General features: G+C 36.1%; 7 protein-coding genes across 7 annotated transcripts; 5 read left to right on the forward strand and 2 right to left on the reverse strand. All coding sequences in view use genetic code 12, as the record gives it.

Moving 5' to 3' along the window:
* Positions 1-1,608: 1,608 nt before the first annotated feature.
* Positions 1,609-3,279, reverse strand: ASK1 (DASH complex subunit ask1; the record flags this gene model as incomplete). Its single annotated transcript, XM_001524340.2, has 1 exon — positions 1,609-3,279. The coding sequence occupies one exon, from the start codon at positions 3,277-3,279 to the stop codon at positions 1,609-1,611; it is 1,671 nt and encodes a 556-aa protein (XP_001524390.2).
* A 466-nt stretch (positions 3,280-3,745) lies between these two features.
* Positions 3,746-4,006, forward strand: MDM35 (Mitochondrial distribution and morphology protein 35; the record flags this gene model as incomplete). Its single annotated transcript, XM_001524341.2, has 1 exon — positions 3,746-4,006. The coding sequence occupies one exon, from the start codon at positions 3,746-3,748 to the stop codon at positions 4,004-4,006; it is 261 nt and encodes an 86-aa protein (XP_001524391.2).
* Positions 4,007-4,714: 708 nt separating this feature from the next.
* Positions 4,715-5,503, forward strand: PVL30_004085 (uncharacterized protein; the record flags this gene model as incomplete). Its single annotated transcript, XM_001524342.2, has 1 exon — positions 4,715-5,503. The coding sequence occupies one exon, from the start codon at positions 4,715-4,717 to the stop codon at positions 5,501-5,503; it is 789 nt and encodes a 262-aa protein (XP_001524392.2).
* Positions 5,504-5,550: 47 nt separating this feature from the next.
* Positions 5,551-6,765, forward strand: PVL30_004086 (uncharacterized protein; the record flags this gene model as incomplete). The annotated part of the gene is made up of 2 exons (XM_001524343.2): positions 5,551-5,556; positions 5,851-6,765. 2 exons carry the CDS (start codon positions 5,551-5,553, stop codon positions 6,763-6,765), a joined length of 921 nt encoding a protein of 306 aa, XP_001524393.2.
* Positions 6,766-6,999: 234 nt separating this feature from the next.
* ARH1 (NADPH-adrenodoxin reductase) lies at positions 7,000-8,520 on the reverse strand (the record flags this gene model as incomplete). Its single annotated transcript, XM_001524344.2, has 1 exon — positions 7,000-8,520. One exon carries the CDS (start codon positions 8,518-8,520, stop codon positions 7,000-7,002), a length of 1,521 nt encoding a protein of 506 aa, XP_001524394.2.
* Positions 8,521-10,576: 2,056 nt separating this feature from the next.
* Positions 10,577-16,675, forward strand: MLP1 (the record flags this gene model as incomplete). Its single annotated transcript, XM_001524346.2, has 1 exon — positions 10,577-16,675. The coding sequence occupies one exon, from the start codon at positions 10,577-10,579 to the stop codon at positions 16,673-16,675; it is 6,099 nt and encodes a 2,032-aa protein (XP_001524396.2).
* Positions 16,676-20,324: 3,649 nt separating this feature from the next.
* On the forward strand, positions 20,325-22,470 carry PVL30_004089 (uncharacterized protein; the record flags this gene model as incomplete). The annotated part of the gene is made up of 2 exons (XM_001524347.2): positions 20,325-20,571; positions 20,870-22,470. The coding sequence occupies 2 exons, from the start codon at positions 20,325-20,327 to the stop codon at positions 22,468-22,470; spliced, it is 1,848 nt and encodes a 615-aa protein (XP_001524397.2).
* Positions 22,471-24,970: the final 2,500 nt, after the last annotated feature.

Consider the following 24,970-nt stretch of genomic DNA (forward strand, 5'->3'; position numbering starts at 1 on the left):
CACAATTACATTTCAATGCAGGACGAGCACCACAGGAGCAAGTAGACTTTTGAGCACACACACATTCAGAAGCTGAGCAGACCATTTTTTGTTCCTTTTGTTTATTTGTTTGTTTGTATTTATCTGTAATTCAAAATTAGTTTCTCTAGACTATTTGTACTAGGGTTGCAAATCTTTATTTTGTATAGTTGACTGGATTTAGTTGAACTAATAAATAAAGAGGAATTGAAAGAATGCGATGGAAAACAAACAAGAAAAGAAAAATAGAAGAAGAAAAAGAAGAAGAGAAAAATACAAGAATGGAAATTTACCCTGGTTTATAAATACTTTGAAAAAGGCTTGAAGTAGATGGGTAAAACAAGTTTCTGTATCAATACCAGTCACTAGGAAATCTCTTCATTGTGTAATGGTAATCAGCCGATTATAATAATACGCCTTGTCTTTTGTTTTCTTTTTCTGTGTTTTCTGTTCCTTCTTTTTTTTTTTTGCAATTTGCAACTTGCGGTATTTGGTCTGATTATGTAATACACGTGCAATAATTTAGCCAATGACAAGCCTTGCATTTGTCATGCTTACCTTTTTATCACTCTTGGCTTACAAATTCAAAATGTTGCCAAATCTACTCTGAAGTCGTAATCCTTTAAATTTCAAATTTTAGGAAGTGGTTGAAAAGAAGGAGGAAGGGTGAGACTATCACGACTCCTTACTCTCCCATAATGGTATAATTAAGTAAGTGATTCTTTGCTACCAATAAGGTTTGGTCATCAAAAAATTCTGTTGTTAAACTCACATTTTCTTCATCACTCCTAACTTTAAACCCGTTCTCTTCAATCACTTTCTCATCCCTGTTGAAGCTTCTGGTTGAGTCAAGAATCAATTAGTCAACAAGCTTTGTCTTTGATATCCAGTCTTTCAAATTTCTTCTTTACTCACTGCATCACATTATCATCCTGCTTTCTCCTCTTCTCCTCCCCCCTCCTCCTCGTCCCCTCCTTTTTTTCTTTGAACTGATTTACAAACAGATCCTCTAACTTCACAAATAATTGACCAAGACACAGTAATTTTTCAGCATGTAAAATATACAAGAAATTTAAAAGGAAGGCAAAATATTTTTAAAGTCTTGATACAAATCTTATTTGACATTACAAACTTCTCAATTAGAGTTAAAAGTAAATAAAAAACAAGAAAAACAAAAACAAAAACAAAAACAAAAACAAAGACAAAGACAAAGACAAAGACAAAGACAAAGACAAAGACAAAGACAAAGACAAAGACAAAGACAAAGACAAAGACAAAGACAAAGACAAAGACAAAGACAAAGACAAAGACAAAGACAAAGACAAAGACAAAGACAAAGACAAAGACAAAGACAAAGACAAAGACAAAGACAAAGACAAAGACAAAGACAAAGACAAAGACAAAGACAAAGACATAAAGGCAAAGCAGTTCACCTCAAAATTTTAGATACTATTTAAATGTTTACTATTAAAAGCTAAATCATTATTCATCGCATTGCAATAAACATTTTCTTTCTTTTTTATAACATCATTTCACCCCTTTCATCCCTTTGCACTACACACAAATAAATATCCTCAAAGTTTGGCTTCATCAAAGGCTGGCATAGTACTTCCACCTCTCCTTGAAAGGTCCCAATTCATCTGTTGACCCTTCCGTAATATCCTTTAAACTTTTTAATGTATTTTCACTGGTAACATCTTCAACAGGAACAATATTGGTCTCGGTGTTACTGGTGCCTGCACCTTGAACGTCTCTAACCTTTGATATCTCCTCCGTGTACACTTGTGAAAACGACTTGTTTTGCGTATTGCTGCTGCTGTTGTTGTTGTTATTGTTGTTGTCTTCATCAGCATTATCATCGAGATCATTAACATGCTCGTTGTCATGATGATCGGCTCCTTGTTGCTCATCTCTCATAACACGTGGTGATAGTAATGACCTGCTGTGTTCTCTATCCAAAAACACATTATCCTCATCATCATCTAGTGTTCTTCTCCTCTTTAGACTATCTCTATTGACGTCTTCGCTACTTCTTCTCTTTGATCTCCTGGCTTTACTGCTGCTGATGCTGTTACTATTACTACTGCCGCTTAGTTCAATTGTGTTCAAAGCGGGTAATGGCTCATCGCTCGAGCTGCTGGATAATAGATTGCTACCACTACTGAGTCCACTACTGGGCCCACTACCTCTACCACTTTCATGCAATTGGCTACTCGAGCCCAATTGCGGTGGCTGAAGATCATTTTCACCCTCGTCATCGCGCGTTACTGCGTCCAAGATCGGTGTGTTGTGCAACGACCCACTTCTCGTGCCAGTGTACTTTGGTGTATTGGGGAATTTTCTCAAATGTGGCTCACCACCACCACCACCACCACCAGCATCACTACTTGGATGAGGCGAAGTGATTGTCAATCTCGATGGCTCGCTGGGTAAATCAGACTTGAGAACCGGTGGTTCAGGAAATGTGGGAGACGAGTTAAGGATAGTTTGTAAAACTGCTGATCGACCAGATATGGGAGTCCTCAGTTTTCGTGGTGAGATTGATACTCTTTGGTATGCATCGAGAGATTGACGAATAGTCAGAATCCGTACAGGGGAACCTTTAGCATGGTCCTCTTTTCGACGAGGCGACTGCCAACTTGAACCAAGTCGAGACGGATGTTGAAGGTTCACATTATCAGATAATTTTGGGACATCATTGTCTAAATTGAAACGTGTTCGCTGGTTCTGGTTCTGGTGGTGGTGCTGTTGTTGCAGAGACGTCAGCGTCAGCGTATGCTTTTGCGGTGTCGATGAGGTTGGCTTACGAGATGAGTCTTGTTCTGTTGACCACGTTGGCGTTTCTTCGTCCAACACACGCTTTAAATGTGCATTTCTAAGCTCTTGCGTTTCACCAATTGCTTTCAATTCGTCATGGGCTTCCTTCTGCTCCAAAGCATTGATTAAATCTGTATTTGCATTCACCTCCACGATTGGGGCTTCATACGTATCAAGGACCACATTTGCAGACAGTTCGAAAAACTTTTTCCAAAACCCTGTACTCTGTTTAATTTTTGAGCTTTCCTTCATATATTCAGATATAGTGGGCTTAATTAAATCATTTAGGATGGCATTGGCTCGTGACAATTTCCGATCGATATCTTGTAAAACAATGGTTGTATCCTGGTCCAATTGTTCCAATATTTCTCTGGCTTTCTGATCTTCCAGTAAGATTTTTGATGTCCTTCTAACGGACCCAGGTGCAATAGATAAACGCTTCATTCTTGGTTCGTGCAAGCAGGGATGGAACCACAATAAATCTATAAGTATGTGTTGATACAGAATCTTTCTTCTTTGTTTACATTACATAGGGGGAATAGTAAATATCTCGTTTTTCCCTTTTTTTCTTTTTTTTTACTTTGTTTTTTTTTTGTTTGTTTTTTTGGTGTTGTTTTTATTTTTGCGCACTTGGTGCGTGTATGATAAAAATGCGTTCCGCAACACGCGTTGTGTTTTACAATAGACGAGTTTAGCAAATAGTGAAGAAACGAGCATTAGGCAAAAAAAAAGGGAGGAGTGAAAGTGAGAGTGAGAGTGAGAATTCAAGAACCAAAGAACTAAAGATCCAGAATTTGAGATCGATTGCTCTGCTTCTAAGCAATAAATACTCTTCACAGAACCAATCACTTTTTTTTCACTACAACAGAGAGGAAAAGAGAAGAAGAAAAAAAAAACTATGGGTAACATCATGTCAGTCTCCTTTGCTCCAGAATGTACGCCAGCCAAGAAAGAGTATGATGACTGTTTCAATAAATGGTATACCGAAAAGTTTTTAAAAGGCAAATCGATTGAAAATGAATGCACAGAGTTTTGGGACAACTACATCGAATGTATAAATATCAACTTGGCCAAGCAGGGAATCAAACCAATGTTGGATAAAGCTAGGGAGGACCAGCCATTCTCTCATGAAGAGATGCAAGAATCGCTAAAGGAATCGGAGAAGAAATAATGATATGAAAGAACAAAGAAAAAAAAACACAAGAGATAAATCAGATTAAATTATTAAAGACAACAAAACGAAATCGAAAACCGAAACCGAAAAGAAACCGAAACGATAACAGAAGCTATCGAGCTAAAATGATTTGGACTGAGTTGGGTTGGGATAACTAATAGAAACACGGCAATTAAATGTTTGAAGCGCATCATCATTATTAAAAACTACTCGACGCAAAAGTCCTCATCTCGAACCCGACTCTTTTATTCCATATAATCAGGATACGTGTAAATAGTTATATGTATAGAAAACCTGTCTATACATGAAGAACTGGATTTTGTTTTTTGCGAGTACATGATTTATTTCTGCTCTAGCGTTATTGTTACTGATGAAGTAAACATTTCATAGTCAATTCTCTTTGTTTATGTCTTTGTCTTTTGCCTTTTGCTTTTGCTTTTTTTTTTTTTTGGTGCTTTCTTCCTCTTTTCTCTTCCTCTCTTTTTACTCTGTCTCAAAAAAATGCAAACGGAACAAAACCTCATTCTTGCATAAGCCAAGTCTGCATCAGTTTTATTCACAAACTTACTGGCTCTTTTTTACCACTGGTTCTACTATTATCACTTTATTCTTTTCATTGGTCTTTCTTTCATTTTTTTTAATTCTTTTATTATATTGTTAATCATCTCGTTTTATCCTTCCCCTTTTTTTGTTGGCTTTTTTCTCATGTTAGTTGAAGAAATACCCAAGCTGAGCAATGCAAATTCCACAACCGTTTATTTCAGCTCCTCCATAAATTTGACTGCTCGTCCTATCGGTGCCAGGTTTAACTCGAGCTTTAACAATAATAGCAATATCAAGAGTAGCAGTTCTATTTCAAGCAGCAGTAATGGTAGTAGTGGTGGTGGTGGTGGATCTGGCCCAACATCAACGAACCCTAAAGGAAGAGCAAAAGTCAATTACAATCTTAACCAACTATTTAATGCACAAACTCAAACAAAGGCTCAGCGAGATAGTGGACCTTCTAAATCTGCTCAGCAGATACAATTGGAAAGAGCAGTTCAAAAGAGATTAACCGAATTGAATCAGGAGTCTATAGGTAAAAGCTTCGAGTTGCCTAAAAATTTCCAATACAATAGCATCCACTCCAGCGGAGATAACAATCGTAATAATATGTCACATAAGTCGAGGCTTGGTAATACGCCTGCAACAAAAAGAATCCTAGCAGCTCGAAGAAACTTGAATCTGTATTATGACGAAGAGAGAAATATCTTGATTATAAACACCATTCTAACATCGAATTACCAATTTATTGACTACGATGAGGGCAACAACACCAACAACAACACCGGCAAAGGGAACATTAAGAAACAAAAATTAGGAAACTCAAGACCAAAACTAAGAATATGCTGTGTTTGTGGGTCAAAGTCAAACTATGCACGCTGCTCTGCCTGTGGTTTATACTATTGTTGTGTCAGATGCAACAACTTACATTTGGAACTGAGATGCGCATAACACAATCAACATCAGAAAGACCAATGTACTAATAATACAAAAAAAATATGATGGTCCTCCCCAGTTGTTTTCCTTCTTTATTTTCTTTTTCTTTTCTTATCGTTTATACTGTTGCTGCTTCTAGCCATCTCAGGGCGTTTGTATTTTTTTTTTTGGTTCAATCCTAATAATACACCTCCCTTGACATCAACGATAAAGAATCCGTGTGAACAGGTGCTTGAATAGAGTGTGCTGTTGCAAGTTAGGGTACTAGGTAGTAGCAAGTGATGCTTCTCCTTGTATTATTGTATACTCTTTTGTTGCATCGATGTCGAGCGACAATAACAGAGTCAATGGACTATACAAAGTTGGTTCAGTTTGCTAATTTGGCTTCAGTCGGGTACTGCGTTTCACACGGTATCTCTACCGGGCGACTAGGAGATCCCGAAACGAATTGCTCTTTGAACGCTTGCAGCAATTCCATGTTGAAAGATGTTGAAATAATCCGCATCTTTGATTTCAACAAGATGAATGAAGTTGGAACCGGGTATTATGCGGTTGACAAAGAAAGGGAGACGATTATATTGGTGTTTAGAGGATCATCTTCAAACCGCGACTGGGCAACGAACTTGAACTTTGCGCCTATTGAATATACACCCATTGTACACGACAAGGAATTCACAGATGCTCCGGTGTATAACCAGCAAACATGCGAAGGATGCCAAGTTCATCGTGGATTTTATCAGTTTTTAAAAGACAACTCTGGTGCAATAATCAGCGCGGGTGTCAAAATGAAGCAGAGATTTCCTGAGTACCAGTTTTTAATAATTGGCCATTCATTAGGAGCTGCATTCACTGTGATGTGTGGAGTAGAATTTCTGCTCTTGGGTTATGATCCATTAGTGGTAACGTTTGGCGGACCCCGCGTGGGCAATCAAGAATTTGTTGATTATGCAAATATGATTTTCGAAACTGAAAAGGTTGCAACCGACATCAACATGAACCATGATTTTAATTCGGGCTATATTAGAGTCGTTCACCGTCATGACATAATCCCATCATTGCCACCAATGTTTTCTCATGCAGGCTTTGAGTATTTTATCGATAAAAAAGATTTGCCTCATAAAGAGTGCAATTTAAATCGGCGTGGAATGGAACAATCTCATTTATTTTGGAAAAGGTCCTCGGGTCCCAGTCTTCGTCCCGGCTCATTTTGGCCGGACAGATTGGGGAAGTACGAACATACACATTACTTTAGGAGAATCACCAGCTGCAGAAACTAATTTGCGGTGGAAATTTTTCCATTGTTGTGGTTTATAATAATGACAATTATTATGGTGGTGATGTTATTGTTGTTGTCTGTTTGGTGGTTGTTTGTCTTTTGTTTAATATCCATTCCCAACTATTATCATAATCTGTATCTTCTATTTGTTTACTTTTCGTTCCATTTATTAATCTATTCCGACTCCTTTGAAGCCAATTCTATCTCATACTTTTTTTTTGGGGGTTTTTCTAACTTATTTACATACTTTCAACATGTCTTCCTTATTGCAAACTTTGTACCTGCTCTTCTCTAGCTTTTTGCCTTCTTCTAGTTCGTATTGGTCCAATTTTTCCCAATTGTCCCACAAGACTATTTCTTTTGCAAGCTTATCGGTTATATCTGAGTCCTTGGCTACATCGATGTACACACCATTAGTCATATCTTCCAAGATATTCTCAGCAGTGTCAAAGGAATCCATCATAGTGGTGGCAATTACACCTTTGGGTCCGTTCTTGATCCAGCCAGAAGTGTGCCAACCTTTTTTGTAAGTTGCATTTACCTCATTTTCCTTTTCGGAAATTTTCTTTAAAATTCTTCCACCTTTGTTATGCAATTTGTTCTTTTCAAACCAGATTCCAAGCTCTTCAAACCCATCAATTGGTGTACCCTTGTACCCTATTGAAAGAATCACTAGCTGGTTCTCCACTTTGATACGGGTCTCAGTTGTTTCTATACGTCCAGGTAGAAGTGGGTCATCAATAGGCTTGTTTTTCCTGAATATTGTTTCAACCAAGTTGCCATTCTCATCATTGACAAACTCTACGGGACTAAGAAAATATTCCAAACTCCAAGTGCGCTTTTCAATCTTTGAAGCATCAAGTTTGTCATCTTTATCTGCACTCAGTTGTCCTCTACTATATTTCTCCAATAAAGATACCCTTCTCTTATCGACTCGTCCCAATTTCTTTGCAGCAACTTCTTGCAATAAATCGGTGTCAACAGGTATAAATTGGACACCTTTTAGCTCAAGAAGCTCTCGGATTTCTTTATTCGAAAATGCAGACTCCAAAATGCCTCTTCTGGCAACAATGCGTACATTTTTGACTGTACTCTTTTCAAGCAACTTTTCCGCCTCAGTCGAAATGTCAGTATGCTTCCAATGAGTAGTTGGGTTTGCTAACAAAATTCTTGCAACATCTAACGCTACATTTCCATTTCCTATAATGGTTACATCCTTGATTTTATCCAAAGGAGGAGGCTGGTACTTGTTTTTTGTATTATAACAGTCTGGGTGGCCATTATACCAGTTGACAAATTGTCGAGCTGGAATCACCTGTGGCAGGTTTGCACCAGGAATATCTAGCTTATTATCACTAGCAGTAGACCCATATGCCAAAACAATGGAGTTGTAATGACTTTCGAGATCACCGAGTTTAATATCCTTACCAATTTCAACGTTTCCAATAAATCGAACTCTGTGTCGCTTATTTTGTGTTGAAGCTCTATAATCTTTCATCAAGTCCGTCAAAAACTCTTCGCAGTTTTTCACTTCCGGATGGTCTGGGGCTACACCATACCTGCTTAATCCAAAAGGTGTCGGTAACTTTTCGAAAAAGTCAATATGAATATCCTTTTCCGGACCTGATTTATTTAGTAAATGATGCGCAGTATAAAACCCACCTGGTCCTGTGCCAACAATTGCAACCTTGAATGGTTTCAGTAACAACTGGCAAGATCTAGAAAGAAACCTTTTTCCATTTCCAACAATTAACATGGTGTTAGGGCAGTATGCATTTCACGTCGGAGAGCAAAGATGTAGAGACTTATCAATAAACACCTACCATCACCAACTATTAAATGTGATAATAGGGGGATGCTACCACCCGTTTGAATATCTTAAATCGACACGTGATACTCCAACCTATTCACCACCTCGGCGACAGACTTTAAAAAAGAAATGCAATCTAAAGTTAAATATGAATAAAGAGATTGGTATTCAAATTGAAGGGTGACATCATGCTGAACGATTAACATTAAATGAACTTGAGTTGTTTTTTTTTCCAACCATCTTTACCTCTAAAGATGATATAATTCTAGAATCTCCTTCTAATTAGTAGTCAAATAATAGGAACTATAAAAAACGGTAGATATTAAAAAAAAAAAAGTAAAACAAGATCAGCAATCACTTTTAAAAGATACTTATTATCAAGCATACATCATTCACTTAAAAGAAAATTTCAAAGAGATTATTCTACAAACGAAGTGTTCAAGTGATCAAATCGAGATTTCAGGGCAATGTTCTTGGAAGATATGCTTCAAGCGATTAATAAATGAATTCTAAGAAATGCAACCCTTCATTACTTTTAACTAATAACAAACGAATTTCATTCCTCGACTCTCTCGTTATAAAGGTAAGTTCCACATATCGTTTCGTGTTCCACAACACTAGTTGATCAAATATATTAATCCTTCTCAAAAAAAACATTGCTTTCTCTTCACCTTGCCCTTGCCCCTCGATGTATTTCAATCACTGAAAATAACCTCGTTGTATATCTAATTCGACTTATCGAAAAAAATAAAAAAAAATTGTTTTAATATTTAGCTTTTATTCAGATAGATGTACATAACTTTCTATAATGGATCCTGGTGACCATCTTTTAAATAATCTCAACAGATAACTCCTTACTTGAAATGCAAATGCACACACATATCTCGTAAATTTCTTTCCTCCAAGATGAAAAAATAATATATGAAACCACTACTTCAACTTCTTCTTTGGACGCAATTGGTTAGTGTGTCCACACTTTCTCTTACGACAGTTAGTGGCTCTTGGTGGAAGTCTAGCGTAACATTTACGGCAAATGGACTTGTCACAGTTGTATTTTGAGGCCAAAGCCTTCAATGATGGTTCAATCATGGTTGCTTAGTTTCCTTGGTGAATGGGTAAGGTATTGGTGGCGTGAAAAAGTTCAAATTCACGCTTAAACTCATATTTTTTTTTACTCTCACGTCTACTGTCTCGCCTACTGAACTTTCATTTTACACTTTTTGGTCACGTGGTGTACATTATTTTTTGCGCGCTAGGGTTAAGACCCTAATGCGGAGAATGCTTAGCATTACCCATCTCTAGTAGTATACCATTGATATACATCTAGAAACCAAATTGCGGTTCCTTACCGCCCCTCTTTGTTTAAGTATCCATTAAGAAGATACAGTTGATTGTAAGAGAAGAAGATAATAATGAAGTCAGAGAGCAAAAAAAAAAAAAATAGATAGAAAATAATAAACCAGAAATACAAGTAGAATAACGACAATGATTAGACAAGAGCTTGGTATTCAAAATATAGGTTCTGTTGATAAATATTTGTTGCTGAATTGATGAATTTGTACTTTGTCTTTGCAATCCGTACAAAATCATCCAAGTTAAAAACTAGAGCATATTAGTTTGAACTTGATAATTTGGGTCCAAAATGAATCGGAAGTAAGAGTAAAAACAAAAACAAGAACAAGAACAACGTAGAGTCCAGCATGTTTTCGTAAATTGTTGAATTGGTGTAGAACTTTAACCAAGTGGATTGTTTTATTGTTACTCTTTTGATCGATTTGGCAACATCTTGTTGTAGTTCTTTGTTGCTGCTAGAAATAAGTTGACTGTCTATCTTTCTTTCTTTCCTTTTTGTTGTCGCGAATATTAGTGAGGCTCAATCTTGACGACAATGGCGGGATGCGTCCAAAAAAAGGCGACACATATCAAGTAGTACTCCACATCAATTAGTTGTAACTCATACAATTGACCTCAAGAAACCCATCTTATTGCATCATTCCTCAACATGGGAGATGCTAATCAATTGAATGAAGAACAGAAGCTGCGGCCAAACAACTCAAGTTATGATCTGGGGGAGAACGATGGAAATCATGAGAACGATTTGTCTAGTAAAACTGCGTTAGCGTCAAAGACCGCAACAAAAGAAGAAGATGAAGAAGTAGAAGAAGTGGGACAGGAAAAAGAGAATGAGAAAAGTAATTCAATCAATATCAGTGACTCAACATCCAATGTCAAGCAATCGATTGATTCTAAAGAGGTTTTGGGTGGTACAAAATCTGTAAATGCTGTTGGTTCCAATTCCTTTATGGAACATAATCCCAACTTAATAGAAGAAGGCGACACGCTGATGCAAGAGGAGCCAAATACTTCAGTTTTACTTCCACTCCCGCCTGACAAGACTACATATAATACTCCGTCTAAGGTGCTCCCACCATTGAAGGACCAAGATATCATTACAACACCTAAATCCTTTCACGTAGCGAGAGATGTTATTGCTGGTGAAGATGATTCGCAAAATTTTGGTGCAGTCAGTTCTCCAGTATCACTTGTAAACAAAGGAGTTGAAAGTCGAAATAACAGGAAATCTTTGATTTACAAAGAGGAGATATCGAAAATTATAAACTCTGCAATTTCGCGTATTATTCCAATTGAAAGAGCAACAACAACGACATCATCATCATCATCATCATCATCATCATCATCTTCATCGTCTACACAAGAAGTGGTTGACTCTATAGCTGAGACCTTGACGAATTTGATCAATTCAGGCAGTCAAAATCAGCAGTATTTGGAACTGGACTCATCCTCGACTATCAAGATCGAGCTTGAAGAAGTCAAATCCAAGTTCAGTGCTGCCGATAATGATAACATCAGATTGAAAGAGGAGAATGATATGTTGGAGAGCAAATTGCAGAGTTCTCAACAACAAAGTAAAGAACTCCAGCATGTGATTGAAGATTTGCAAGACAAAATACGACATCTGGCAAAATCTTTTGCGGAACTAAATCGCAAATTTGCCGAGCTGAAGGACACCTGTAGTCAACAAGAATCGCATTATTTATCAAAGCTTGAACAGCTTACTTCTTCGAATGTTGAACAAAATCGGAAACTTGCATCTCTTGTTGAAGAGTTGAATACTCGCGAGAAGGAAAATTTTGCAAACAAATTGGAATTGACAAAAGCGAAAAGTGAATTATCGTTTCTCCGAAATGAATCTAAATGGTTACATGAAGAGCTTCAATCAAGCCAGCAAAAGTATTCAGAGGCACTCAAACAAAGCGGCCAAACACAATCTTCAACTGATTCAGCAATGTTAAATACGCAATCCAAGTTGAAAAATGCCGAGCAACTAATTAAATCACACGAAACTGAACTTTTACAACTCAATTCCTCATTGGCAGCTGAAACTAAGAAAAACACAGACCTTGAAGTCAGACTAAAGAAAATTGAGACTCAATCGCTATTGGATATAAACGCAAAGCAAGAGTTGATTGATTTGATGAAAATACAATCAAGACAACGAGAGTCGAGGATAAAGGAACTTGAGGAGTATGTAAATCAAATACTGAAGAATTCAGATGAGGCGTTTAAACATTTGGAGTTATCAGTTTCCGAAAAAGATGATGAAATTGCTGTTTTGCAAGAAAAGCTTCAAAGAGTAGAGGAAGCTCTTGCCGCGGATATGGCCCAAACTCTATCTGGAGAAAATAGCGAACAAACTTTTGCAAGTGGCTATGGTTCTAGTTCTGAATTTGATTCTGGTTCCGGTCCTGGTCAGATATCTTTACTTTACTCTGAATTTATACACGTCAAAAAAGAGCTCACATTGGAAAGAATGCAAAAAGAAAAATTAGAAGGAGAGTTGGAAGAGTTTGTGTTTGAAATGGACTCGTTAAAGAGGGCGCTTGGAGATTTCAATGCTCAAAAACAGTATTACGAATCAGTCAGGCTGGATTTGCAGGACCAGATTACGATTTTGCAAAATGAGAAATTGGAGTTGGAAAAATCTCAGCGACACTTTAGAGCTGTACAAAAGGATAATGATTTGGAAGTACAAAGATTGAAACAGACACTCAAAGATTTGGGTCGTCAACTTTGTTTCAGTTTGATTCACACTAAAATTCGTGATAACCATGAGGAGCCACTTTCTTTGGCTGAAAAAACATTTATTGAAAATGTTATTGATCGTACTGGAAACGATGAAGAATTTGCCGAGTCAGATACAAGCAAATTGATTTCTGAAAGATTATTGGAATTCAAGGACCTCATAGAGCTTAGACAAAGAAATGAAGAATTGTTAAGTGCAGTTAGAGAATTATCAACGAGATTGGAAAGTGGTGAAGCGGCTCAAAACTCTGCAGAAATTGCAGCCATCGACGAAGCTCAAGAAACCATCTTGATGCTTCAAAATGAGTTGGAAAGTACATGTAACAAGATGTCTTTGTTGGTCAAGGAGCGCGATGCTTTGGAAAAAATTGTTAGAGAAAGAGGTAGTGGTGATGCTGGAAATGACAAAAGTAATGGATTGAGTATAGCTAATTTTGGTCATAATGAAGTAGAAAATGAAGAAAAAGAAAAAATAAGGATAAAGATGGAAAAACAACTAGAACAAAAACAAAAACAAATAGGAGAAGAAAAGGACGAAAAAGAAAGAGAAGAAGTTGATAAAGAATTAAGTCAAGTTATTCTACAGTTACGCGAAGTTAAGGATGCTAGAGACAAATTGAAAGTTGAATTAGCTGCACAGGTGCGAGCAGTAGAGCAAGCAGAGTTTAAAGTGCAATCTTTGCAAAGAACAAATGACCGATTGCTGTCTGATATAGAACATGCCAACCAGCAAGTAAATTTTTGGAACAAACAGTTTGAAAAATTGGAGGGACAATTAAATGAAAAAGCTTTGTTGATGCTGGGTTTGGAAGCAAAATTAAATGAAAAAGAAACAACTGTAAAATCACTTTGTTTAGAGAAGGACTTTGCTTTATCGATGCAGAAATCACTTGAATCGACTATTGTTGAATTGAGACAAGACAAAAAGATTATGAATGAACAATTTGCAGTGTTGCAACTGACAGCGGAAACCAAGAATTCTGAATTAGCGAAATTGGCTCAAAAATTGGACGACCTGGAGAGTGAGCGTCTTGCTATACAACGTAAATTGAATGAGCGTGAAAGCAAGATTCTGATCTTGACTGACCAAAGAGATATGTCGATGAAGTCGCAACAAGTGAAATTAGAGCAGATAAATGATTTGAGTTCGCAGTTGTTGCATGCAAGGAAGGAATTGTCACAGATGCAAGCAATAGTTCTGGAATTGCTGCCTGATTCAGCTTCACAAAGCGTCGCTAGACAACAGATGGAGGATGAGTTGAAAGAATATGGTGACAGAATATCAGAGTTGACGAATCAGTTGAAAGATAAAAATGAAACTATACTTGAAGCTACGACAAAATTTGAAAAAGAGTTGAGTTCTATGTCGGAGAAACTCAAAAGTAAAGAAACTGAAAAAGTTGCTGCAGATGGGGAAATTACCCGATTGAATGGAGTTATCTCTTCCAAGATTCAAGAGATGGAAAATATGAAGAAGCAATACACAACGGAGCTCGACGAGACGGTTGCAAAATTAAAGGCTGCAGAGTCCAAAACAAAATCTAGTCAAAGTGTTGAAGATGAATTGAAGAAAACAATTGAGGATTTGCAAGACCAAAGGGATATCTCCAAGGGTTTGGAGCAAAAGATTCGTGAATATCATACTCAAGTTTCAACTTTGGTGCAACAGATTAATGCGTACAAGTCAGACTCTGACTCAAATCAAGAATTAATACAATCGTTACAAGATCAGTTAGAGCAAGTACGTGCAACACGAAAGGATGAGGAAAATCAAATTTTGTCTCAGAAGCTCGAATTGCAAACAGAAAATGCGGAATTATTGAAGAAGATAGAAGAGCTTCAAGGTCAAAACACATTATTACTTAACCAATTAGAGTTATCAAGTAGTTCCAACCAAGAAACAAATCCATCTGGAGAAAAATCTCAAGACATTGCGCAAATCATAAGCTTTTTGCGTCGTGAAAAGGAAAGCAGTGACGAGAAGTTACCTAAATTGGAAGAGGAAAATGTTGCTTTGAAAATCAAGTTGGAGAACTTGCAAAACAAAGTAAATAACTTTAATGCTGGTGCTCCCTCTGCTTCTATAAATCTTACCGTTAATAACGAACAACAAAAACAAATTCAAATGCAGTTGGATCAATTGAAGCTGTTCAAGGAAAGTAATAGTGTTTTGGTGAATGAAAATTTGAAAAAGAATCAAGAGTTAGTTAATTTGAATAGTGAAGTGACAAAGATTAAGTCTGAGTTGGAAAAAATTACGCAACTATACAACAACCAATTATCACATCTTAGTGTTGAGCAACAAAGAGTTAAATTATTCAGTGATGAGAATGTACGTCTTAAACAGATTCTTTCTGCTAATTCTCGAACTTCCGAGCAAACCAAATCTCCAGCACCAGAGATTGCCAAAATGCAGGAGCAAATGGATAAATTAAAGACAAAGGCCAATGATAGGATAGCGGTATTGAGAAGAGAGTTGGATGGTAAGGATGGAATTGTTAAGGCAAAGGAGGCAGAAATTGAAAAGATTAAACAAGAATTGCAAGCAGCAAATGCTAAAGAACAAAATAAGAGTGTTAATGGCGACTCTAAAGATGTAGAGAAAAAGCTTGCCGATGTGAATAGAGAGCTTAAAACAGTTAAGGAGGAAAGTGCAAAATTGGTTGGCGAAAAGAATGAGTTGGTGAAGCAGTTGGCAACTTTGAAAGCTCAAAATATGAAGTCTGGCTCCACGGCAGGTAAATCAGTCACTACTCCGACTGCTGCTGCCGTTGTTGGTGGTGCTACTACTGCTGCTGGTGCTACTGCTGCTGGTGCTACTGCTGCTGGTGCTACTGCTGCTGGTGCTACTGCTGCTGCTGTTAAAAATGGTGAAGTACCTAAATTGGAAGCTCAAATTCGAGAACTTAAACAATCTTTGGAAAAAATGCAACAAGAATCTCAAAAGAAATTGGATGAGGAGAAGAGCAAAACTAGATTGGAAGTGGAAAAGAAGTTTGAGTTTAAATTAAGACTTCTTACCAGAAAAGTTGAAAAGTACGAAAAAGAACTATTACCAAATAAGAATAATACTGTTGCAAGCGCTCCTCCCGTTGCCAATGATGCGTTGCTTAGTAAGGATAAAGACAAACCTACTACTTCAGTTGCCGCCACTGGAGGACAATCAAATAAGATTATGCATAATAATCCTAAACAAACAACCGGCTTTACTTTCAATTCAGTATCACAAAATATCCCATCGAAACCTCTTCAACAACAACCTCCACAAAATATCCCATCAAAACCACTTCAACCTCAACAACAACAACAACAACAACAACAACAACAACAACAACAACAACAACAACAACAACAACAACCTCAACAACAACAACCTCAACAACAACAACCTCAACAACAACAACAACAACAACAACAACAACAAAAACATTCTACAGCATCAATCACATCTGCAAGCCCAGCGAATGTGCCGCATCCAAATAAAGGTACTTCTACTCAATCGTCTTTAGGCTCAGCACAAGTTAGTGGTACATTAGCACCTACTGTAACACAAGCTTCACCATCCTCCATGGTTGGTGGACAATTTTCAAACTCGATTCCAGCTAATGATAAGTCGAATGCGGAAACTAGTTCTGCGACATTAAATCTGCCTGTTTTCGGATCATTGCAAGCAAAACCTGCAATAAATAATCAAGCAAACTCTTTGCTTAATGTTACTACAAGGCCATTTGGCCAGTCTGTTCAATCAACTCAGCCAACTCAGCCTATACAAATGCCAAATACTGTTTCTACATCTACATTACCAAAAAATGCAAAGCCACAAGTTAAGACCTTGAATATTGCCCCATCTGGTAGTCCAGATAAGGCAGCAATCCCAGCAGTAACGAGACCAAAAGTTGCCACCATACCATCTAGACAAGACAAGGAGACGCAAGGAGCGACGAAGCGCACATCTGACTATGAAAGACCTAAAGTCAAGAAAACAAAGAAGGAGTAATTGTGCTATTTTGTTTTGCATATTATTCAGTGGTAAAAAATGTATAATTAATTTTTACAAATCATTTAGAAAGTTTAAAAAATTCTCAAATACTTGTAGCAATAAGCATTTTCCTCATGTCTTGTTCTTTTTTTATTATCTATTTTGTTCTTGCTCATGCTCATCCTCATCCCTTTTCTCCCACATCTCCACTTGTTTCTGTCTTCCCATATCCTCTTCTTCACTCTTTCCCTTTTTTTTTATTCCTTTCCTAATTCTTGCATAGATAAGCAATGATGATGGGGTAGCCTCCAAAGGATTCGATTTTATCTTTTTTTCTTTTGTTTCTTTTTTTTTGGTTTTCAAATTCTTTTTTTTTACTTACAAGGTACTTCAATGACATTCAAAGCTTATAGTTGTGCAATTCCTCGGGGTCATTCGGAGTATGTACCTACAAACGTTTGGTATGCTCTGGATTCGGAATGAATCGGTTCGATAAATGCGCATTTCAGTCATGATAACAAGTGGATCTTGAGTGAAGGGGATACGGGGAATCGGTGGAGGGGGGAGACGGGTGATGATGAAAGTGGAAGAGAATTATGTTGGGGAAGGGAAAGGGAGGGGAGAGGAGAGGAAAGGAGAAAGGATAGAGGAGGTAAAATGCATGGATAGGTAAATTGGTGATGCCAAGATTTTAATGAATGGCCGGGGTAGCCAACCTATCAAGTTGAAATAAAGTCAAAAAAAGTCAAAAAAAAATAAAGAGAATCAAAAACTCCATTTCTGCTATAAATAGTTTTTTGATGGTTTTGAGCTCGCTTCGTGCCTCTTGCCCTTTGCCTCCTACGCTACATATTCCCCGCAATCGTCTTCCAGTGTCTATAAATTTGTTCTTCTTTTAAATGTAAAAGCAAAAGCTAAAGAAAAAAAAAAGCAAGTATCATACCATAAAGCCTTGTAACAGCATAGGTTATGATACCTAATCTCTTTTTTTTTTGTTTGATTTTCTGGTTTTTCTGATTTTTATATGTTTCAAATGGCGGGGAAGAGAATTATGTGTAAAGTTTAAAAATTAAATACTCAATATTTTAATCTACAGGAACAAGATGAGTGTACAATACGTACACATTCTTCTTTCATTATTTTTATGTCATTAAATTTTGATATTTTATTGTTCTGTTTGTTGTTTCTTTTCATTATATCTTTTATCATTGATTCTTTTATTATATTTTTTTTCTTTGTTCAGCAAGACAATAGAATTCAATATTGTAAAAACAAGATGTTAGTTTTAGTTTCATCTGGGGTATGAGAGCAATGTCTAGTAAGAACAATATTTCGTGGGGTGGGGAACAATAGTATGATTAGACGAGGGATCTCACTTGTTCTCTCACTTGTTCTCATTTGCAATCACCCCATATTTCTTTACCTCACTATTGTTATACAAGCCTCGAAAGAAGCAGACAGCTAGTTCCTCTCTCCCTCCCTCCGAATTAAGACTATATATCTTTCTTTTCTTCCATATTCACCCACGACGCTGTTTCTCAAAAAGTGAAAGCACTAAAACTGAGTAAAAATAAAAATTCAAGCAAAAAAAAAAAAAATGTCAACGCAGCTCCGACCGTTGCACTTCCCGAAACCGGAGAATACAGGACCACGATAAGGACAACGTGCGTACGATCCTTTTTTTCATTCCTGTCTTCTTCTTTTGCTTCCCCTCTCTCCTCCTCCACCTCCTCCTGTTCCTCCTTTCCTTTTCTTTCTCTTTTGTCTTTTGTCTTTTGTTGTCCTTAAACGTTTTTAGTCTCTGAAAAAAAGGGCTTGTGGAGGAGACTCCCCAATGCTGGTAAAAGTGGAGGAGGCTATTTGTAATTCCAACATTCACAACAATAGGAAATGAAAAAATTTAACAAATAAAATAAATACTTATAAAATAAAGAAAAGAAACATATAATAATGTGGACAAATTTTGTACATCAAAATTACGTTAGCAATGGCTTTAAGTGTTTTGGAGGTACTCTATTTTTTACTTCCCCACTTTTTTTGGTTTTTTTTTTTTAATCTTTGTATAATGTTCAGCCTATTGTTTTCTTTGATGCATTGTCACACTAACTCTTGATCAAAAAAGAATAAAAATATTAAAATATAAATGTAAGTAAACAATAGCATGGACAATGCTAATTGTGTGTAAAAGCACTGCTCTCATTGGAGACATCACCCCACTGAAAACAGAAAAGAGCGGGAGGGGGAGGGGAACAATTGTTTGTTTTTGTAGCCGGATTAATTTTAATTTTTTGAATTCCTTTTTTTTTTTTTTAATTTCTCGCGGAATGAATCATAGTTTTGTGTAACTTTTGGTATCGTTTCACCTTTTAAAAATTTATTTTTGCAACTATTTGTGAAGGCAATATCACATTATTATACTGCTTAGGATAATCAAAAAAAGTAAAAAGATTTGGATATAAAGAGGATATTGCCAAAATAGACCATAAATACAGTCTTGTACATATTATATAAAGTATGCCAAAAGAAAAGAAAAGAAAAGAAAAGGAAGGAGAGGAAAATTGATGGGAAACTGAATGAATTCTTGAAAAAAAAAAAAGAAAGAGAAAAAATTTGTTGACATATTTTATATTTTTTATTTTCGCATATGCACCATCTCTAAAAATAAAACACCCATAATGTGTGTGTTCCCCACTTCTGTCGGTTCCTCCATGTTGAATGGAGTTTTATTCCTTAAATTTTCTGCTGTTTTTTGGTTGTTGTTTTGTTAATTATGCTTTGTCAATCTTGTTTGCATGTTGTATTACTTCTATCACGTCATTTTAGTTCAATCCCCGCCTCCTCTTTTTCTTTTTCCTCTACCTTTTCCTCCTTCTTATTCTTCTTCTTCCCACCCAACACTATATCCTCCAACCATGTAAGCCATGCAATAGGTTAAAATTTTAAAAATCTTTTTCTTATCTTTTCTTTTTTTCGAAATTGCAACATATTTTCACGCAGTTTACGGTGAGCTCCGGGTAGAAACACAAACTCCTTAAACTAGTGAAAAGCTAGGGTGTGTTGGAAAATTTGCTTTGCTGAATTAAGCAAGGTGCAGTGGTGCATCAAAAAAGGTTGAAATATCAAACAAATTGAGTAGAAACAGGAAAAAAAATTGGTGATAAAAAAAGATTAAAAAAAAATTAAAAAAAAAAAACAGCTGTGCATTTTTTGGGGGGGCAACGCGTTATATGGGTTAGAGTCAATGAGGTGGCGGGGAGGGGGGGAATGGTAAGTAATAAGGAGGAGGTTTAATATTGATGAAAAGGAAAGACAGAACCAAAAGCAATAAAGATTAGTTAATAATAGAATAAATAAAAAATAAACAGGAAAAACAGAAGGAGAAACAATCAAAAGCAAATATATGCAAGAAAAACGAAATTTCCAAAGACTATCTTTTTCAGAAAAAGAAAATAAAATTATTTTTTGTATATAAAGAGGTGTATTTCATTCAAATTCAAAAGTACTCTTTCTGACTAGTTTATCAAAAACTTTATCCCATATTTTTATTTGGAACTTCAACAAGTTCATTGGTACAAATTCATCTTTCTATTCAATTATCGCGTTGTATAACTTTGTTCCTTTTTTTTAAATTATTTTTTTTTAGCACCAACTAATTCAACATAATTTAATGAATACAGCCGCTCAAGAAAAAAAGGGCACTGACACGCCAAGTTTAAGGTCCATCCAAGAAAAATATGTGACAGGGGAAGATCCTGTAGTGGAAAATCAACAACCCAAGAAATCATGGATGAGCAAATTTAGATTCACTGCAGACACCTCAGAGCATCCGCCAGAAATCTTCAACATGACGTTGTATCTTTCCATCTTTTTATTTGGATTGTTTGGTGCTGCAAGAGGTTTGGATGAAGGTAACAGTATGTACTTATCAGAAAATGAGGAAGGTGGCTGGGGAGAAGAGAAGAAGAATATAATAATAAAAAAGGAACAAGCTAGAAAAGAAAAAAGAACAAAGAAAACACAAAACAGTGATATGAAAAATTCTAGGACATGAGGACAGGAAGAAAAACTAAAGACAATCATTTCGATGCCGAATTCTTTCTCCTTTTTTTCTTCTTTTTCCTTTTTCTTCTTTTTCCTTTTTCTTCTTTTTCCTTTTTCTTCTTTTTTATTCAGTTTCTAGACAACCTTGTTACTAACCTGCTTTACTTATAGTTTCTGGAAATATTGCCAACCCTTCTTTTATTGCCAGATTTGGCTTAAAAGACCCTACAAAAACGGCCGACCAATTGGCCAATTTGAAATCCAACATTACTTCAATGGTTCAACTTGGTGCTATTGGAGGTGCCATTATTGCTATGAAGTCGGTTGATTTCTTGGGTAGAGTTCGTGCATTGCAATTTGTCTGTATCATATGGATTGTTGGCGTTATTATTCAAATCACTTCGACCAAAGTGGGGCAATTGTACGCTGGAAGATTGATTGAAGGTTTGGCTGTGGGTCAAACAGCAGCAATTGGTCCCGTTTACATGTCTGAGGTTGCACCAAGTCCCATTAGAGGAATGTGTAACTGTATCTTTGCCGGTGCCGTGTATTTTGGTATCATGTTGGGATACTTTGCCAATTATGGTAGTGTTTTGCACATTCCTTCCACCACTAGTTCCGGATCCATAAATGATAAGCAATGGCGTGTAACGCTTTCAATCAAGATTATTATGTCGGGATTAATCTTTATCCTTTCATGGTTTACTACTGTTGAATCGCCAAGATGGTTATTGAAGAAAGGTAGGGCTGATGAAGCAGTTGAGAAGCTTTCAAAGTTGAGACGCTTGCCTTCCGACCATCCATACATTATTGCTGAGATTAGTGATATCAATGAACAAGTTATGGCTGAAAAGGAGGCTACAAGGGGATCGAGCTTGTGGACCAACTTTAAACAAATGGTTTCTAACAAGAGTATTGTGTATAGGTTTATTTGTATTGCTGGTGCAACGCAAATCTTGGGACAATGGAGTGGTGCTAATGCGGTGACAATCTATGCTTCTGAATTGTTTGCGCTTGTTGGTGTTGAAGGTGTTGATAAGTTGAAAATGTCTGCTGTGTTGGGTGTTGTCAAGTTTGTTTCAGCTTATCTTTCAGCATTTTTCATTATTGATATTCTTGGTAGGAAGAGGGCATTGTACATTGGTATTACTGGACAAATGGCTTGTTTGTTGTATTATGCCATCTTTCTTACCATTGTGCCTCAAGCTGCCGATGATGGTGCGGTGATTACTGGTGCTGCAAAGCGTGCAAGTACAGGTGCATTGGCTGCTATTTTCCTTAGTGGTACTTTTTGGACGGTTGGTTTTAACTCGGTGCAGTATTTGATTGGTGCAGAGATTTTCCCCTTGGGTATTAGATCGTTTGCCCAGTCGATGGTGATGATTTTGCATTTTGCCAATCAGTATGGTAACTCAAAGGCGTTGCCCAAGATGATGATTGCCATGAACCCTTATGGTGCCTTTTATTTCTTTGTTGGTGTGTTGGTCTTATCTTTGGTGTGGGCATTCTTTTTACCAGAGTTGAAGGGAAGAAGTTTGGAGTCGATTGAAGAGGTGTTTACCTTGCCATGGTACAATTTGAGACGTTGTAACAAGTTGGTGCCTGATCATTCGCAAATCCACAAGATTAGATATACCAATAGCAGGGGTAATACTGGATTTGACCATATTCATTATGATCCTGAGCTGAACAAGCCAAATGTTGAATTTGTTGAGAATTTGATGAGACGCAACTCAGAGGAGGATAAAGAAGAAGTGGAGAAGAAGGTTTGAAATTAGGATACTACTATTGCTATTATCTTTTTATTTTTTTGTCTTTTTCTTGTCTTTTTTCTTTATTTGTCCATTTTCAATTTTCCAAATGGAGCTTTGATAGTTTTATCTGGTATTGATTGAAGATGGTGTTATAAGCTAGAGGTTTGTCGTTGTTGTTGCTGTTGTCTGGTTTTTTGTTCTTTGTTTTCTTTTTTTTGGTACTTTAGTAATTTTAATGCGTTTAATGAGATTATATTGATATTGTTAGTTTCTTTTTTTTATTGTTTCTTACTTTGTCAAAAATATCGGTTGAGTATTCTTTTGTGAGACAACATTTATCTCGGTGTTATCACTGAGGCGATAAATCCGACTGTCTCTTTTCTGCGTGGATACAAGTTGTTTGTTGTTGTTTGGTTGTTTTAGACTTGCCTTCCTTCCCACACCACTTTACATTAGTAATGACGTCATACAATTCCCATTTTTTGCAATGCATGTGAACTACGTGTGTACAAAAGTGTTTACAATTTGTTGTACGAGTATTTTTTTCTTGGTGGTATCCCTTAGAAAAAACATTTTTGAATAAAAGATGTATATATATATAAAGGGTGAATGATGAAAAGAATAATAATCATGGAGTATTCTTTATAACCAGAAAAGAAAGTATTTCAATAGATTGTAAGATACTACTTGGCACTTGGAGATATACATATGTATATGTATATGTATATATATATATTTCTTTTTGGTTCAACAATGTGGTGTTAGTAATACTATTTAAAATTTGTTCTTGTTCGTTTATTTTGCACTCTACAGTAGAGAGTTAAGTAAAGGAAAAGAAAAGAAAAGAAAAGAAAGAAAAAAAACTAGAGCCGAATAAGTGTAAAAAGCTCACCTAAATCTTGGTTTCGTCCTAATATTTTTGTATACTCGGCATCTCTCCTCCTCCAAACCCCGACTACAATAAAAAGAAAGAAAGAAAGAAAGAAATAGAATCGTAGTTGGAGACAAATAATAATACTGTTCGATAGGCTGGTGTAAACTGTTTCTTTAGTAATTTCATTTTCATAATTTGAAATTTTCTTTGTTGGTTCATTAATTGTTGATGAAGTAAAGTCTTTGGTAAAGAAAATAATGATTCAAAATTAAAAAAAAAATTTAAAAAAAAAAGTCCGAGGTCCATATGATTTTATTTTTCTTCTTCTTTTTAGTTTCCAAATTCGTATCTAGTTTCTAGATTCCAGATTCAATGTGCATGAACAAGGAAATGTATTAAATGGTGATGTCTCCCTCCTCTCTCTCTCTTCCTATGTTTCCATAAAGTGTTACCTTGCAACAGAGAGTTATTAGATTAGAGTGTGAACCCAACATTATAAAGCAAAAGAGAGTGTTGGAGAGAAGTAGCTATATAGGGTTGAAGAGAGTAAGAGTGCCATTAGTCCGTCGTTACCAGAAATGGAAAACAACAACAACAACAACAACAACAACAACAATAACAGTAACAAGAAACTTGAGAACTTTCAAAATAATAAATTCAAGGGCCTGTAACCACCCCCCATAAAAGAAAAGCCCCAACACACTATGAGTCTAACAAATAATATATATATAAATATATACATATGTATATTTCCTTGGTAATACACTGCTGATGCTTCATCTTGCATAACCACAGAAATCGATGACCCAATCTCACACTTGTTCCTTCTTTTGTTCAAGCCCAACTGATTCTAAATCACTGTTCTTCTTCATACATCACTCATATATGTGTATATAGTTTTCAAGTTTTTTAGTGTACGAACGAAAGAACAAAGAACAAAGTAGAAAAAGAAAGAAAGAAAGGTTCCCCAGATTTCACTTGCAATGTTGACAACTATTCTCCTAACCACTACGCTTACTCAGTATACAATGTGTATTTAAATATAAAAGTTACACAGACTCTGTGTCGGAGTCTAATTTGTAACTAAAGCACACAGATCCAGATCTTGATATTTGCAAGCGTCAAATTGCATTGTATATGGAGAACTTGTAGCCTTCTATTGGCTTACTCACATACTCACATACTGCTTCCATACATGATACAATATTACTTGGCTTAAAAGATCAGAGGTCACTAACCAGATATTTATGGAATAAGGTCATCCCTTTATGAATTTATGTATATATATATATAGTCTTGTCAATTTGTATGGTTTCTTTTCTTATTTTATTTTATTTTATTTTATTTTATTTGGTTGGGTGTTCATCGTTTAAAATATTATATATATACATATATATATATATACAGTGATAGTCACAATATCTTTTTGTTTGCACGCGTATCGCACAGTAGGAGAATGGAAGAATTAAAGAAAAATGTCGGGTTTAACCGAAGTTGTTTTCTTTTAAATGGAAGAAAAAAAAAGTGTCTGTCTGACCCCACAAAAAAAAAAAAAAAAATTCAAATTAATTATTTAATTAAAATTCAATTATATGCAGTATGCTAATGTTTTTAAGAAAATAAAAAGAATAAAGATTAAGGAAG

This window comes from Lodderomyces elongisporus, chromosome 5 (assembly GCF_030384665.1).
Source record: "Lodderomyces elongisporus chromosome 5, complete sequence".
NCBI classification, from domain to species: Eukaryota; Fungi; Ascomycota; class Pichiomycetes; order Serinales; family Debaryomycetaceae; genus Lodderomyces; species Lodderomyces elongisporus.